Source organism: Physella acuta, unplaced genomic scaffold (genome assembly GCF_028476545.2).
Source record: "Physella acuta isolate Inbredline_101_S28 unplaced genomic scaffold, ASM2847654v3 ptg000177l, whole genome shotgun sequence".
In the NCBI taxonomy this organism is placed as follows: domain Eukaryota; kingdom Metazoa; phylum Mollusca; class Gastropoda; family Physidae; genus Physella; species Physella acuta.
This window is the reverse complement of record NW_026731696.1, coordinates 114,552-133,619: the sequence shown is the minus strand read 5'-3', so window position 1 is coordinate 133,619 and position 19,068 is coordinate 114,552. Positions and strand designations below refer to the sequence as shown.

General features: G+C 35.0%; 1 protein-coding gene across 2 annotated transcripts; it reads right to left on the bottom strand.

Moving 5' to 3' along the window:
- Positions 1-3,694: 3,694 nt before the first annotated feature.
- On the bottom strand, positions 3,695-18,737 carry LOC131936387 (dual specificity mitogen-activated protein kinase kinase 6). Of its 2 annotated transcripts, none has more exons than XM_059293342.1 (9): positions 18,444-18,737; positions 9,655-9,709; positions 9,172-9,337; positions 8,901-9,020; positions 8,446-8,562; positions 8,005-8,184; positions 7,287-7,364; positions 6,478-6,617; positions 3,695-6,287 (listed from the first exon to the last, which is right to left on the bottom strand). In XM_059293342.1, exons 1-9 carry the CDS (start codon positions 18,463-18,465, stop codon positions 6,137-6,139), a joined length of 1,029 nt encoding a protein of 342 aa, XP_059149325.1. In that variant the 5' UTR covers positions 18,466-18,737; the 3' UTR covers positions 3,695-6,136. The 2 variants fall into 2 exon arrangements, with proteins under 2 accessions (XP_059149325.1, XP_059149324.1); XM_059293341.1 differs by lacking the exon at positions 18,444-18,737 and adding an exon at positions 15,772-16,158.
- Between the last annotated feature and the right edge of the window lie 331 nt (positions 18,738-19,068).

The window sequence follows — 19,068 nt, the reverse complement described above, 5'->3', positions numbered from 1 at the left end:
ATAAGCTTTTCGAATAAATTGTATGATCAATTGCACTAAAAACATTAAAAGATAAAATTATTATAATGTTTTGCAAAACTATAAAATGATATGAACTCACACAGATTGGGAGTTATAATTAATGAAAGTTATGTCTAGTATTAGTGACTGTTGAGTGGAACATTTCGAACCAAATCCTTTTTATTGCCCTTTTACAGAAACAGCCAATCTGAAAATGAATGCCCTATGCGTTACGTACAAAACAAATTTAAGTAAAAATAACAGAATATTTGAATGAGTTGAGCTACCTTAGTGTATAAACTATATTTGTCGATAAGCAATGCTGCCACATTAGAATATCCATTAACCCTAAGCTTAATCTCGATACGAATATGTTAATTAGCATGAACGCATTTTTTTTCTAAGTCATTCTGGGGGGGGGGGGGGGGCGTTTTGTCCGGGGACAAACTTTCAATTAGGCGCCCCCCTCGAGAGCAAACTTTCGATTTGCACCTCCCCTCAAACTATTTATAATGCAACAATGAAGCTAAAATGACATTTTAATTTGTTTTTACAACCCATTTTGGCGCCCCCTAAGGTCAGCGCCCGGGGACATATGTACCCCCCCCCTGCCCCCCCCCCCCCCCATCGCTACGCCTCTGGGATGTATTCTAGTCAAATCCCCAATTATGGAGTGATGCATTATCTAGATTCTAGACAACACTCTACTGAAGCATAAAACTAAAAATACGTTGTTTGTTTTATTTATTTATATTTTATTTTATTTACATTTTAAGAAAATGGGCAACAAAAGATGCAAAGATAATGTAAAAAAAAGTTGGGATTTATATGTGCATCATCTAGAATAATCTAGATTATAGTAAAAAAAACTGATTTGTCAAACATAACATAACTTATTTGTTCAAAAACAATAAGGATAAATTAATGAGGGTGCAGAGGCGTAGCTAGGGGAGGGCGGGGAGGGCGGCCGCCCCGGGCGCCGACCCTAGGGGGGCGCCAAAAGGGGTAGAAAAAAAAATTAAAAGCTCATTTTAAGCTGCAGTTTTGAATTATAAACAGTCAAAGTAAAGAAATTTAACGGCTGAGAGACTTTGCATACTGATTTAACTGTTTTCTACCTTGATTGTGTAACTGTAAAACGTATATCTTTAAGAAACAGTGACCGGAAAAACCGCTTTCCAGCTTTCCTAGATGGGGAGGGGGGGGGCGCTTTTTCGAAGACTAAAATCGGAAAAATTCACACCGGATTAAGGAATAAATAACCGATATCACTCAGAAAAGAAACCCATTGAACTAAAGCGTATTTTACGATTGTGTAACATAAAAAAGAGTTAGTGACGTTTAAAATCCGTTATGTACTGGATCGGTTGCTAGATAACTCTTTTAACACTTAGAAAAGAAATCAATTGTATTAACACTTAATGTACGATTTCACTACCCGGTTTTGCTAAGTAATAACGCGACTAGTTCTTTGTACGTTTCTTACGATTCTCTCAACTTGATCGTGAGAGATCAGATACTTTTACTTCATTGCGTTACATCTTGCCTGGTTCACTTCATTAAAGAGAAATAAATATAACGGATTCTTGCATCGCTATCCGATCAGTAAAATAGCAGACTGTCGGAGCGGATGGATGGGAAGCGACACTCTTTGCCAAAATTTTAAGAGAGAAGAAAATTAGTATATTGTACTGATTATTACTTTGTTAAACCTAACTGATAATTCAAAATTGCAATATTTGCCTACTGTTATCGAAATTGTTCTAAAGACACGACCAAAAGTAGACCAAATAAGGCTTGAGCCTTCTATAAAATACACTCTAAAGCAGTGGTTCTTAACTTTTTGGAGTACCGAACCCCACCAGTTTCATATGCGCAATTACCGAACCCTCCTTAATAGTTGTATCGTCCACAATGACAAAATCCGATTGTGAATCCTATGAGTAGGGTGTGTGTCTTGACCTCCGCGGAAGCCCTGAAACTTAATTACCGAACCTCTCGGGTTCGATGGAGCCCACTGTTCTAAGCTCTTTTGATTTTCTACTTTTTATTCGTTTCGGCGTCTAAAGCGGAATTTAATTGGCGTCCAGTGAAGTTTTAGGGAACGAAAATCAGCGTAATTGTTAATTTTTTTTCCAGACTGTCGCACACACAAACACACACACACACATATATATATATATATATATATATATATATATATATATATATATATATATATATATATATATATATATATATATATATATATATATATATATATATATATATATATGGGGGGCGCCAAACTGAAAGTTCGCCCCGGGCGCCTGGAGGGGTCACTACGCCTCTGTGAGGGTGTCGCCCCAACTCCACCCCCTCCAACAATTTAGCATTTCGGCTTGCTGTCACCACTCTCCCCTATCATTTTATAAATTTAACTGGATAAAACATGTTTAACAATAGTTTTATGACGTTTTTAAGTGGTGTCAACCCTAGATGAGAGTTGCCTGATGTGGACCGTAACCCCCCCCCCCCTCCCCTCCACCTTGTGACCCATATCCCCACTAGCAGGTTCTGTCTTATGGTTGGCTTATTAGCCGATAAGAGATTAAAATTATACTGCAAAAATCTAATTATAAAATATTTACATGTAGTTCTTGTGATTTCTGATGAGTCTAAGTGCTTGACTGCTTAGTTTTCAATATATATATATATATATATATATATATATATATATATATATATATATATATATATATATATATATATATGTGTGTGTGTGTGTGTGTGTGTGTTACGGTCAAAGCCCGAAGGGCGGCCAAAGCCCGCATTGGCCGGCCAATGCGCGCACTGGCCGGGACGTACTGGCCAAAGTCCGAAGCGCTTAAACTTGACAACGTATTTTGTACATTGGCCGGTCAATGCGTGCACTGGCCGGGATGTCCTGACCAATGTTCTATCTAGACTAAGTTGTGATCGCATTTTTATTATTCTGAGTGCGGTTTCGTTGTGAGTAACGTATTGTTTAGCTCTTGTTTGTATAGCATTCTATATGCAAGGCGAAATGGATCTGCCGGCGAACGCGCCTGCCTGATTCAGTTTCGCCAATGATTACAAGAGCCTATTGTATCAGTAGTGTGTTCAGAGTTTCTTCCAGGCATCTCACCCCTCCCGCCAAACGAAATTTATATAATTACATTATAATTTATATAGGAAATATATACTTTTAAGTGTCTGCCCCCCCCCCCCCCACCCCCGATGAAAGTCTACCGCCCCCCGAAAATTTCAAGTGCCCCCCCCCCCCCCCCCGAGAAATAAGTCTGGAAGAAACACTGTGTTGCACTTTTTAAACGAATATATACGCTATTAGAGGGGGACTTCTGGTCTGACAGTTGCATCAAGAAGTACCCCTGCCCCCCCCCCCCAGTACAGGACGCTCAATCAATGGATGTATAGTATAATTTAAAATTGAAGCCTTACTTTTTGGATACCAGGCTTGAGTCAGCTATCAAAGGTACTGATGGCACATTTAAAGTAAGTCTAACTGGCAAAGAACCAACAGCTATGCCCTTAAAATCTTCTGGTCTGAGAGGGTATCAACATTTAGAACAGAAGCGAGCCACATTAAATGTTGCCTTGTGTGACAATTAAATGTGCAGTAAACCACAAAGTACACACCACTTTTGAAATATTCAGCAATGACGCAAAAGGCTGAATGATTTATATTTTTATTTCTCTTATATACATGAAATAGTCAGAAACAACAGTTACACATAAACATTCAAACAACAAGTGACTTTTTAAATAACTTTATAATGAGGTATGATTGATGTCTCATGCTTATGGAACAATGTTTTCCTAGCCACACACAAAATTCTATTTAATCTAAATGATTGCAAGTGCTGTATAAGAAGCACACACAAATATGTATCAAGTGGATTTAAATGTCTAAATAAGCTAGGGGTGTTCAATTATAAAAATAGTATGTAAAATGAAATATATGATAAAACTACTAACTACTGTTTCTAAGAATAATTACGCTGCTTTGAACAACTTATTTTTAAATTAGAGAAATGAAGTTTTAATGTAATGCAGTTAGTGACTAAATTTAAAAAAAAAACAACTACCAGATGTATCCATATTTTAAAAATCAAAATTATATTTTACTACTGTTAAATAAGGACCTAACAAGAGAAGAAATGTACCAAAAATAAAATAACCATTAGTTTTGATAAAATATAGATAAAGGTTGCTGCCTAACGGTTCTTCACTATATTTATTAGCCTTCTTTTCATTTAAGTAATCTAAATTATTAGTTTGTAATTTTTACACTTTTGATTTTTAAAAGTTATATATAAATAAATCTAAGATAGGCATAGATTTCATTAATTTGAAAAATATAAAAATTCATGCTTTTTTATCACAGTTTCATTGCAATGCTTATATAGTGAATAGTAGTTATTACAATCTGTGATATTGATACACAAAAGCTGATCAATTTAATTGTTTAACATCATCTGCTAATCCACTGAATCCAAACTGATGTATGGGAAAGACAAATGTTAACAAACATTTAATGATACATGAATTAAATCATTTCTTCTTTAAGCTCATAAAATTTTAAAAATGTTATCTAACACACAGAAGTTCCAAAATATTAGTGAATTTAACATTCTGAAACTATTCCATTCCAATAATGAGAAGAAAAATAGGATCCCTTTTAATAAATTAAAACAAGTTACTTCGATCCCTTAAAACATGATTAAAATATTACTTTATACATTTGTTAAGGTATCAGTGTCTCTATCACAAAACTAAAATTTACCTATTTTAAAAGAATAAACAGTTAAGATATTCCAACACTTGATTTGTATTCCAGCCAATGGATGAAAAGACTCACACAGCACATTTACTAATAAATCGTCAACAAATTGAATGTAACAAGTGGTTTGGAATCAAATGAACAAATATCTGATAAAATGTTTTTGCATAAATAGCTTTGCTTCTAATAATACAAAGCTTTTTAAAATAACTGCTAAATGTAAAGTCGATCCAACAAAAAACCTAATAAGATTATTTTTGGGAAAAAAAAAGAACGCTAAGAATTAAAAACATTGCCATTTTTTAAAATTTATCAAGCCCTACCCTTAATCAAGAAAAACTGCAAGTACATAAAATGTATTGTTATTGCCATAAATGTTAATAATTATAGTGCAATTGCAAAATTTCACCCACACAACATGTACTACAAAATTTCCTTTCCTTTGTTTTCACTTTTGCATAGTTCAACAAGAAAGACTTTATTTTATTAATTAGGAAAGGAACACATAATTTTCTAGTTAAAAATTCTTTATTCAATTAATTTGTCTCTTAAGTTTTCAGTTTATAAAACTAAGGTATTATAATTTGTACTTAAAAAATATATTTAAAAAAAATCAACATACTAACAGTTTTTTAAAATTCCAATTTTTTTGTAAAAAAACAACAACAAACAACTGGAAATATTAAAATACTACAAGTAAAAAGTAAGTCTATTTATTTGCATTTAACTATAATAAAATGTACCCACTTTTTAATTATAGATTTTGAAGTTAAAAGCTAAAGACTAATTAAAAAAAACTACTCAACTAGTTTTACTCATAAATATGTTCAATTAAAAATATATTGTTAAATACAAAGTCATAGCATTGCTTTATTATTTTGGAGGGTGGACATAGGGTTTAAAAACACAAATATAAAATATCCTTGTCCCAGTAACATTAAATATTAACACTTTTTACAAACAAAAATTATTACAAACATTCAGTGATTCTAGCTTCTGAACCAAAGACATGGTCATACGTCAACATGGAATTAAAATATTCTGTACAATGGAGAGTTTTAAAAATTATCAGCATCCATCATTGGAACATTTCTTGTTAAATTAGTATTCAATTTATATATGCACACTTTCCGTTCTTTCCTATCTAGCAAATTAGCAGTTACACCAATTGACAACAAGCAATCCATATACTGAAAAGCTGGGTGAACAGACAAATAAGACAATCCCATAACAAATGCTGGGATACATGTCTTTTTCATTATTTTTGGATTTAGCCTATGTCTATCAAGCACACTTGCAAATAACACACAATATCCTAAGTCTCTACCACCCTCAAGTATTACTTTCATTGAGGTTACCATATTTTGATATAACACCATTGACATAACCTGCCATGTCTACTTCCTGTTCTGCAGCTCTAAGAATAAAAGGATGCTCCAAAAGTTGAGCATAATTCCAACGTTTTTTGTAGTCTTTATCCAAGCTGGTAAAAAAAGAAATATTCATTTAACACTAATTTTTCAAAATTGTTTAGTCAGTACAATTGAACTATTAATAATTGATGGATCTAAATACACTTGCACAAAAGTATTTTTCAAAATGATTAAGTTTTTATAGCAATGGAAAATCAGCTAAGAAAGTATATTAATAAGAAAAGAAAAACTAATGCTCACCAGTTGTCAATAAAGCTACAAAATTCAGGAGAAAACTGATTATCAGGCAATTTTGGAGAAGCTTCCATAACCACTTGCTTGATCTGCTGGAATGGCGAGTCCCATTTTGAATATGGAAATTCTCCAGTGGCTAGTTCCATCTGAAAATTTGCAATGAGATTTTTTAAAACAATCTTGAGTTTGAAGTGGTAAATAAAATTAGAGATGTAAATTCGTAGCTATCACAGCTTTAACTTTTGTATTATTTTTTAAAACTTTCAGTGCATTTACAAATTTATTGGTTGCAAGATTTGTTACAAAACCACAGACAGACATAGTGAACTAAGTGTTATTTTAAGAAAAGAAAAGGAGTGGTCATTTTGAATCTAAGTTATGCCCCTTTGCTCAGGTAGTAAAAGTGGAAATAAACTTTATAAACCTACAAATGTAAGCAGAAAGCTTAATTTAAATATAGAATGTTTAAATTGATGGTAATTAATAAAATCTTAGCCTTTGTGCTGAGTAAGGAATTAAGTTCATGAGAACTATAGATCTATATTCAATATAAATTTTAACTATTACATCTTCCCATCAACACATCACTTTAAAATTGTGAATTTCAAGAAGAGGAAAATTTCAATTTTTTATATTTTGCAAAATAAAATAAGTTAAAAATCATTTACATTATTTTATACCCCAGACAATAGCCCTGATTTAATATGGACTTGTTTTTTTTTTAAATTAAAAAACGTTAATTTAAAAAATGAATAGGTAAATTGGTATCTGCTATAATTTAAAAAAATGAATCAGGTAAAAAAATAAACACTTACCATTGTTATGCCTAAACTCCAAACATCAGATTTAATGTCATATCCATTGCTAGAGTTGTCAGGATTTATTCTCTCAGGCTGTTAAAGTTTGGTAAAGAATAGTTAAATATAAACTATATGCTTTATCTCTCAATAATTATCTATTTGCTCACAATCATTTTTAATAGAAAGAAACAAGATTTACTATGATTTTTTATGTATTATTGTTATAACAATAGCTAAAAATAGCAAAATTTTGACAATTATAAACAACGAGCCGGCCCGCGGCATAACATACGCCGCTATTTAGTTGTTGTTTTTTTCTACTTTTCAGTAATTCATAAATTGTGAATTCGACAGTACCAACGCTGCCACAGAAAATATTTCTTTAAAACACTATAAGTAGCTCGTTAAGGACCATAACCCCCCCTTCCTTCCCCCCCCCCCCCACGTTTAAAATCATTTCAAACTAAATTATCTGCCCCTAATAGTCGTCACTAAACCCGGCTCTGTTTGTAAACATTAAGAGTGAACACAGCTCACTAAGATCATGTAGGGGTGGGGTGGTAGGGAGCGCGTTTTACAGCTTGTTTTCTAACGGCTCCCAGAAGAGAATTATATATATAGACTATAGTAGTATTTTTATGATAATATATGCAAGTAGGCAACTTACTCTAAGTGTTTTTAAAACCTTTACAGAGAATCAAAATATTTTTAAATTAATGAAGTAATGTCTTACAGCCATGTATGGTCTGCAGCCAGCATCTTTGGTTCTTGCTATTGAATCCACCAAATATCCACTGATGCCAAAGTCACAGATTTTAACTGCACCAAGTTTGTTTATCAGAATGTTGGATGGTTTGACATCACGATGAATGACATGTAGTTCTGTGTGTAGGTAGTGTAGAGCCTGTACAACCTAAACAAACATACAATATATGTAACTCAACTAATAAATATTTATCTTCAACCTTATAAAAAAATTGGAGTGAACATCGCAATTTTATTATCCAATCTTAGGGTCTGTAACTTTATCATAGTCATCACAAAATAAGCAAATAATATCGATTTCCAAACGAATATAATGCAATGATAAATTTAGTTCCTATTAGAATTTATTGGCAACATGGAAATAAATGCTGAATAAAAACGCCCAACTTTAATCAATGTAAAGACTTACTGATCTTGCTATCTTGCCCATTACATTCTCTGGTATTTTTTCTCCATTAGATTTCAGCTTTTTATAGAACTGATCAAGCGAAGCTTCCATTACCTCCATGCAAATCCAAACATCACCCTGAAGATCACCAAATACAACAAAAAATTTAGCAAATATCTAGCATTTTGGCTGCACTAATTCTTTTGTATAAGAAGTTAAGTTATATTTACATTAGTACAAAGCAAATTTTAGAAAAAATCAACAAAATTAGTGCTTTAAAATTTTTTATATTTTTTTGTACTGGTATATTTGTAAAATCACATTTTCCAATGGTTTTAGTAAGTACACTTCAAAACAAATGTACAAACTTCAGACAGGAAATAATTACTTTTTCCGTTTATTAGGAAAAAGTTATCAATGATCTACCATTATTTTGACACTGAGGAAATTTACGAACATCTAAAGTGAAATCATACCTCTCTGAATAAAGCCCCATAAAATTCAACAGTGTATTCACATGATCCACTCCTCATGTTGATATCTAAATCCATCAGCAGACGCTTCTGTTCTTGGTTGTTTACTGTAGCATTTATTCTCTGTAAAAAAAATAATATAAATACCGTGACTGAACCAATACCGTGACTGAACCAAGCTAGTGTCATGCATTTCTCAACTATTTTCAAAACTTTAGCAATTTTTAATTCTGACAAATTGATTACATAAGTATCAGTATATTTAAATGCTCACTTTAACTGCAAGTATTGTGTTACTTCTTGTATGAATCATTTCTTCAACGACACCATAAGCACCCCGCCCTAGGTATCGCCTGTGTTGCAGGTCACTGGCATCACATTCAAACTTTTGTCCATTTATTGTCAGGGTGGCCTTTGAATCAAGATCTGGTCTGGGCGGCCTAAACATATTTTTAAAGTTAATCCAATGGGTAAAACATATGTGAAAGTTTAATATTAGTGAGTTTTGAATAAACTACAGTTTTATTTTATTTTAAAATGCAAGACATTTTTCAAGCTGATGATTGTGTTAAGAAAATATAATTAAATTAAGTAGCGTACAAAGGGTAGTAATGATTAACAAAACGCAAAAGGTGAAAAATAATTTTTTTAAACCAGATTTACAATTTTGCAAGAGTTTTCAAACGTATAGTTTTTAGTAGAGATTAAAATGGTTTATGGAAAACAAATTATTTTTAAGATAGTACTTTATACTTACTGTGGAACAGGTTGATCATCGCTGATTTTGATCCCTACACCTTGAAATTTTTTGCCTGAAAAATACAAAAAAAAAATTATTAATATTAATTCACATTAAATTCGCAAAAGAATTGAGCATAAAAGAAAATAGAAGGCAAAAAAAAAAAAAAAAAAAAAAAAAAAAAAAAAAAAAAAAAAAACTTGTATGCAAACAAGACCGACTTGTAAAAAAAATGTACATATTTAGACTCTAGCTCTGACAAAATTGCAGTGCTGATATAAAGAGGCCCTTTTTTCCTATGAGCTTGTTACAGATCTATATAATTACTTGTTAACTTATGTTTATTTAAAAATTAAGAATACACTGGAAGTAAGTATCCTCCTTTTTTATGTTTGTAATATGAAAAGACTTAGTCTGGTTATCATCCTAAAATTAAAAAGCAAGTAAGGTTTCCTTTAAGACCTGCTGATCCATGGGGCAGATGAAGTAGAGTTCACCTGTTTCAGTGACTGGCATATGAAGGGATAATGTGGTCATCACTATGCCCAGCTAATTTTACTTTCCTTAATGTGAGTCATTCAGGTACCCATCAGAGCTGGGTGGGCTCAGGGACATCCCACATGTTTATTCATTTTCAGAGTTTTTCTATAAAATTAAATTAAGATAAGCAATAATTTCACCCACACAAAATGTATGCTGATTTGCTTGCATTATGCTTACAGTGCAACTACTTGAGTTTTGCATTAAAAAAATATATATACAAGACTTGTGTAATTTCACAAATCTTCAAGGAACTAACATTTGTATGATCAGAAAACATCATTTCTTGGAAAATGTTAAGAATATCCAGGACACAAAGAAACAGCCCTACCCTTCCCCATTTCAATCCAATGTATGAATGTAAGCAAGCTGATCCAATAAGGAAGAAAAAATATACAGTGAAGTACAGTGAAGATTTTAGCTGAACTAGCTGGTTTAAAAATACATTTCAGTCAAGATCTACTGCAAACTTGGTGCAAAATATCAGTAGTAGGTGCATGGTGAAATCGGTGTAATTTAATCTATTAAAAAGCTCTCATGATTATAAAGAAAATGAACTTGATACTTTAAAAATATTTTTATTGGGTAGAAAGTGAAGCTCACTGGAATAAAAAAAAACACTTTTAAGCTGATAAGGATGTCCTGTTGTTTGCATGGTTCTTTACTATATATCATATTAACATAATATCAAGTTTACATTAAAGCTTTATTAAGCTCTTTAAATATGTGTGCAAGTTTGTAAGCTCTATCAAAGGAGATATACAATAACAAAGGGGAGATAACACATCCTGAGTTTAAAACTGCTTCCCTTTGTTCTCTATATATCTAGTTTGTAATTGTACAAATAAGCTTTAGAGGGTTAACAGCGGGTTAGTTAATCTGATCCTACTTAACACAATCTCATGGTTCATTATTAAGTATCTCTATAAACTAACTTCCATATTTAAGCACAGACCTAGCCTTGTGAAGAAATACATTTAATAAATATGTTAAACATGATGGTCAGTGATGCTGGGTTACACACTACATTGACCAGTGTCAGTTAGTGCAACACTAACCAGTGTCAGTTAGTGCAACACTAACCAGTGTCAGTTAGTGCAACACTAACCAGTGTCAGTTAGTGCAACACTAACCAGTGTCAGTTACTGCAACACTAACCAGTGTCAGTTAGTGCAACACTAACCAGTGTCAGTTAGTGCAACACTAACCAGTGTCAGTTAGTGCAACACTAACCAGTGTCAGTTAGTGCAACACTAACCAGTGTCAGTTAGTGCAACACTAACCAGTGTCAGTTAGTGCAACACTAACCAGTGTCAGTTAGTGCAACACTAACCAGTGTCAGTGCAACACTAACCAGTGTCAGTTAGTGCAACACTAACCAGTGTCAGTTAGTGCAACACTAACCAGTGTCAGTTAGTGCAACACTAACCAGTGCCAGTTAGTGCAACACTGACCAGTGTCAGTTAGTGCAACACTGACCAGTGTCAGTGCAACACTACACACAATGATGTTGTGACAAGGGACATGATACAAAACAATTTTTTTTAAAAATGTTTCTTCTCCAAACGAAATTCATAATATGTTGACATAGATATTCAGGCTATTAATAATAATACAGCCTGCCCCATCCCGTCCCCAGCATTAACAGGGGATCGATGCGCACCAAAAGACCCCAGGGTCACATCTGTTAGACCAAGTTTACTGCAACCCTCCCCTGCACACAGGTCAACTGGTTTGTGTTGTTCCATCAATCCGTCTGAGAACGCTTAAATTGAGAAAAAAATATCCCAATACACGACCGTGATACTGAACCTGCCAATACAAACAGGGCAGTCTATGGGACGGATTTAAACGTGACATAGATCTAGTTGGTATAGATGCCGTCAAGGCAAATCAATGACAGCTTATCTTGGTACTGTTTCTTTCTAGGGAAATATTTTAATCCAGGCAGTCTAACCCTCTCGTTAAGAGTCGGGGAATGGGGTTGTAATACTTAGGAAGGGGGGAGGGGAGGTAGGGAGGAGAAGATACTGAGCCGAGCGGGCCACCATGCAGGGGAAGGAAGTCCAAGTTCAGAGGGTAGGGGTCGTGGTGAAGAGTGGGACATGAGTGTCGGTGGTGCATAGGGTCACCGGGGTCAGAGGGAGTAGGTCACGACGTGGAGAGAGCGAGTAGCTCTGCACAAAAGGGTGGGGACTTGGTGCAGATGTTAAGGACTCTAGCACGTAAGACAAGGACACCGTTTATAATTTACTTTGGTTAGAAGAAACTGGGTCGAGTCTGTGTGGTAGCTAGGCCAGTATGTCTTACATTCCATACGTTTTTCACACCAGCACAACTGAAACCTGCCGACCCACCCTATACTAATAGCATAGCCATAACCCACCCTACAGTCTAGCAACGACCCACCCCAGTCTAGCCAGACAAGATTTACCCCCCCCCCCCCCCCACCGCCTTGACAACTATCCCAGACTGGAAACCAACAGCTTAAAAGGGGGAAGGGCGGCATAGTGAAGGAAACTTACAACAAGGAAGTAGGACAAATTAAACGCTTTTATTCACTCTGGTTTTGTAAATAAAGACATGATCAGCTACTAGATCTAATTAATATCCTGTCTGGCCGCTGTGGATTGGTGAGCCAGCCACAGGAAGCCAGGCAGTATCCAAGTGACGAACAACGCAGTCCGTCTGCTGACCTACTAACTTGTCAGGTTTTCTCGCCAGTTCAAAATTCCTTTGTCCCAGCCTGTAACGTTTATCGTGAAAATAAAACAAAACTTTTCATTTGAAGAACGTGTGTTGAAGCATGTAGCGGAGTGAAACGTTCATGTATAACTTAGCAATTGATAAAGTTTAAAGTTTGTTTAAAGTAATACTGTACTACGATGGTCAGTGTTAAGGCCATGCTTAAATCTGAGTTACTTTTGGGGAGGGGGTGATAAGTGGTGAAGGGTTATTAATGAGGAAATGGACACGACAACAATGGCACTGTTAAAAAAAAACAGCAGCTTCAACACTGAGGTGCTCCTACTTGGCTTTAAAATAAATACTTAAAGCAGAAACGCACAGTATAAAAAAAAACGGAACAGTGCGAAGATGCAATATTACATGCATTAAAAGATTAACGAATAAGTAGCGCTGAATTCTACCATACCAACCCATTAAAATGTGTATAGCGATAATAAATATTTGTCTCAGCCTCACTGTTTACTTAAAAATAAATATTTTAAGTTAAACGTACTTTAACTCAAAATTATAACCCCTACTATAGATTTAAATAGTGGTTCCATTATTAGGTTAGGTAACCAAAATAGTACAGTACAAGTTTCCCACTATTTAAGCAAGACTGATTCTAGTATTCTTCCGTCAAAAATTGCGTCATCTTTTCCACACCCCTCGATTCCCAAAGAAAAAAAAAATACCACGATGTCACGTGGTCAAAAAATGGTCACGTTTATTAACAGTGATGTGTCATTCAAGGTTAGATGATTCAGGCTGGCAAAACAGGAGTTTTCAAACTTTTTATCGCCCACTTTGTACAGAAAAACGTTAGCCAATACGAACTTTCTAATTAGATGAGGTACCTCTGTAATTATTTATTGCTCGTCTCTAGCGCAGAGTGTTTTGTTCAGTGCCGCTTGTTGTAAGCACCAATGCGCATTGGGATAGTCAAAGCAGATTATAAGGAAATCCCCTTGGCAACAGAGGTCAAAGGTGAATCACCAGCTGAAAAACAACCAGCGACCCAAACAGCCGCGGGTTTTAAGTACATGCCAGTTAGCGACACAATGCATGTTTTAGATGCCATCAATAAGCGTGTGTGTGCTCCTGGAACTGGTACTTGTTAGTGGGAAAATATTGGGCCGATCGTGCAGCAACGGTTAACCATTGACTTTATAAAAAAAAAAAACAGGCGGATCTAGAAGGCTAGGGAAAATGTATTAAAGAAAAATGTGTGCATTTTTGTCATGTGTATGATTGACAACTATAAGCAGGTCTCATAAAGGTCGTGGTGGTATGGTCCCCACCCTTAAAAATTTATATTTATGCGTATCAAGCGCCCCCCCCCCCCCTCATTATAGTAGACCTACATACTGATTGAAATAAATCGGCTTAACAGTTACACTTTTGATGAATTTGCGTTTCGAGAAAAACATGGAGACAATGTTTGGTGTGTAGCGAGAAGATTGACGTCAATGATACTCTACATAGGCTACGGCAACAGCTGGCTTAACTCGGGGGTCGATTTTCTACAGCAAAGATAGTTATTGGTCATGTTCGGACAGCTAGCACTAGTGCTGGTGGGGCAGGCACCTGACCAATGACAATGCATGCCTTTTGTTGAAGGTTGCCAGATTAGCCATAACCACATATTTAATATTATTTATGGGTAGTATTGCCACATCATGTGGATATGGCTAATCGAAACAATAACTGTTTATATAACTAACGATAGGTATGCTTTGTTGATATCATAAAGTAAAAGAATTCTTGTGTTGTAGGTAACTAGGGTTATGAATGCGTCACAAGTCAATTGACTTTATGGTTCATTTGATAAGCCACGAATTATAATTAGAACATGTATAAAACCCGCCCCCCTCTGTAGGTGGATAATGTTCGTTGATGAATCAACCCACACTTAACGCCAACATCCTTGAGCGACTGGACAATAGACCCACACTGTAAACATATCTCAACGACATCTGCACGCCTATCCTTTACAAGGGTTAAGTAGGGACACAGTAGATCTGTACTTGGCAGTGCTAACACATTGGGATCTAAGGCCGACTAACACGAAGCGTATCGCTTCGTTGATAGAAACGGGGAAAAACCGTTACAAGAATGTTAAAATCTGAACCCAATGTCCGTGTGAACAACGACTATTAGACTAACTGGTAGTCGAGACATGCTTGGAATGTAAGTTCAAGCAAGAATTTGCATATTTATTCATTCAAACATTCTTTAAAAATTGAATAACTAAACAAAGGAAGTTCAAATTTTCCCCACTTGCTCCTAGAAATAAAATGTTTTTCAGCGAAAATAAAATAACAGTATACAAAAAGTGCAGTGCTTTTTTCGGAACATTTCTAGATTTAGATTCAGTTATTACAAAATGATAAATTAATATTTATTACAGGCTACATTTCTCAATGCCGCGTGTCTTGTAGGATTGGTTAGCGACAAGCGTGATACGCCCACTCGACAGTTCGCGCGGTCTTTGGTCACGATACACGAGAAACATGGTAGGACTACACAGGCGCCTACACTGCACAGAAGCCACTGCGTTTAACTAGGTCATCGTTTAGCAGTTTAAAACAACGCATGCATTTGAAATAAGAATAGGCGATTAACAACGGCCCAGACAGTGCACTCTCCTTCCTATCGATGTCAACGGGCTGCCAATGTAACTTTCCAAAACTAGGTCGTTGGCACAGATTCCCGACATCGCCACCTGTCACTGTTACCAGTCACCTTTTCAGCGCGTGAATGTTCTGCTGGTGTGTCAGTCGGGGCGTGTTTAACACTTCCAAAAGCGTGCATTCACACGGCTCACAAAACGCCCACAATTAAACCCGACAAATGTGTTAGCCTTACCTTTTCCCCGTGTAGTCATCTTCCCCCCTCGGGGCCGGTTCGATAAAAAGTTATTGTGCACGCCGTTAGTAATCTCTTGCATTGATCAGCGCTAGTCTATTGACCCAGATTTCAATAATCCAGAGGTTAGACACTACGTATGGAATAAATAATCACTATCCAAAGAAAAAAAAACACAAGACTGCAAACTACGTATACAAAGCAGAGGTCAAGCAAGCATGTCCACTTATGAACTTTACATGACCGATTCAAACAACAATGTTTACGAGCAAAAATCTCTGTAACACCTGATTCCCTAGCAGTGTCTCCGTGAAGGCCTCGCGATTTGATTGGTGGATCTCCTCCAATGCTTAAACGGCCTCATTCATGCTAGTGTATGACTAAGCAATATATTTCTCTTGCGATTGGCTGACACGAGATTGTGACTCATCAAGTCGAGGGGATTCCCTGTAAACTTCATCACCGCCAGCGAATTCGGTACTCTCAGATGAATGCGTAAACCACGTTTAACCGCCTGCACGTCCTGGAACCTGTCACTTGCGTCGTGCATTAATATCAGCACCGGATCTCCCTTACAACTTAGGCCTAACCGAACATAGGGAATTAAATGAGAGGAAATCCTAAGACAAATGGCATCCGCCTCAAAAATTATTCCGTATTTTTAAATATTATGTAGAGTCGGGTTAAAAATATTTTGTAGAAAACATGACCTGTCACACTGATTGACATCAACAACTTATTTACATAAAATTGTCTAAAAAATAACTTGGAGAGAGAATGTCTAACACTAGATGATTTTAAATTAAATGCACCCTTAACTGAAAGATAATGGGGGGAGAAGAGGGTCAAGAAAAAGTTTCCATTATAGAAAATGGCTTTTTTTTTAATGTCTAGGAAAAAAATCCTTTTAAAATAAAATAAATTAAAAACTGCAATTTTATGTCTTAAGCATTAGTTTAGGTTGCAGAAATTATTTTAAATACTGGGAAATTATGGCAATTTTTTTTCCTGTGGTGGAGGGAATGAAGTAAGGGGGGGGGGGGGTGGAAAGGGATGATTGAATTTCAGAGTTTGTTAATAAAAATAAATTATACAAGTAGTATGTTACCCTGAGGGCTGTAAGTTGGTAAGAATTTAAAAAAAAATGTTGATATTAAAAAATAACTTGCAAAACTTGATAAAGATCTATATCCGGTCAGCTGTCCAGCAAGTAAATGCTAAACCAAGTCAAACTAAATCATGTAAAGTCCAGGCAATTTATGTTTTTTATTCAATATGATTCAACCAGACATGACATATAATGACTTTATGTCATATGCCAATTAACCAGACATCACTCAATTTAATGTCTTTAGGTTGCATGTCATTTAACTAGACACATTGTCATATTTTGCCTCAATGTCATGTCATTTAACCAGACATCATGTCATTAAATGCCTTAATGTCACATACCATTTAACCAGACATGTCATATATGCCTTTAGGTCACATATCATTTAACTAGACATGTCATAAATGAAGTAATTTGTCCTTTAACCAGATATATGACTGATGTCTCACTGTATCAGTGGGTTGCAGAAACGTGCAATACTTAGATTACATGTTAAAAAGTAGCATATACTTCTAAGTAGATGTGTAAAGTGAGGATCAGACAAATGTAACATAATCTATAGATGTAGTTTAAAAAAACCAGGGGTAATATGTGGAATAAGAATTACAATAGTATGTTAATGTATTAACAGTAGTTTAAGTTTTGTGAATTAAAGTTTCATGTTTTGTTTATTTTAGGAGCAATAATAATACAAAACTTTAAAGGCTACTAGGGCTGCACAAATAATTAATTATTACAGAAGACGTGGTGGTTTTTAAATTGTTCAAAAGTGTTTAAAAAAATCATAATGTATTGACATGGCTTTAAAGTAATCTTTAAAAATATTAATTTAAAAGTACAGTTATTAAGCTTGATATTATTTTTATTAACATTTAACTTAAGCTCTTACTAACTTAACTTTATCTTATTTTATTAACTAAAACAAAAGTTGAAAGAAGAAAATTTAATCCAAAATCCAAAGTGATTTAGATCTACAAACTTTCTTAGGATTTTTTTGAAGTATGGGGCTTGTTGATTTAGTAATCATAAATCTACTTTTACTTTAGTGTGAAAGCTTCTTTAACTTTTGTCTACATAGACCATAAGTCACATAGAGTTCACATAGACTTGTAAAAAATTCTTATATTACTTTTACTCTTTTAGTTTTAGGCCTAGATCTAGATCTATAAAATTTAAATTTCATTCAGAGAAACTGCAGCATATGAAATGGGATTTCTTCATTTTAATTTTTTTTTTACAATTCTTAAAATTGGTGATACCCTAAGTAGTTTTATATTCAGCTTAGTTAAGATATCAATATTATAGTATTTCAATTAGGCCTATTAATTTTAAAAGTTTAGGATTTCATCCCATGTAGCAAGCTTTTTTTTCTACCAAGGGAGGTAACCATTATAATTTTTGACAGCTTTGATCTATTTGACCTCATTTTAAAGATTTTATTATTCTGCACGAATGCAGAGCTTATTGTAGGCATTTTTACATGAACTCAGTAAATTGTCATCGGGGCTTTCACTTAAAATAAAGCACTGGCATGTATTTAGATATTTAAAGCGTTACTTACGGCCGCCGCCTCCTCTCTGCATTCTTTCCTGTTTCGTTTCGAAAGCAATGGCCACCTGTGGCTGCAAGTTACCGCTTCGGTCGGTAATTTCAAGAAATCACCCACGAATGCCCTGAGCTGCTGGAGCAGAAATTGAGCTCAAAAGTGACGGGAAAATGTCTGTTGCAGCCAATGCAGCTGTGTTGCAAGGAGAAATGAATGCACAATCGAGAAAAACAAGATGAAAGTCACACATCGGCACGAACTTTACTAAGCTACTGTCGTTGACCCAAACCGTAGGGAAAGCCCTTGTGACGTCACTGAGCATAGTACACACGAATTTAGGGTCTTTTTGTCGCCCCTCGTTGCGGCATCGTCTGATAGCTGGAAAATACTTCTTGTTACTCGTGGAGCACACCATACTCTTTGTTCGTCTCATTTTCTGTCAATAATCATGTAATAAAATTATCGTAGAGTTCGTGTGCATGTAAAATAATTTGTAGCAATTCGTAGCTAGAGCTATCTGCACGGTCACGGCACTTTGCTATTGTTCCGACAATGCGATTAAGGAGAATTTGCAAATATATAGGCTATATTTTAAAACGGAGCCGATTCACGTTTAAATACGTTAGTGCTTACTTAATCT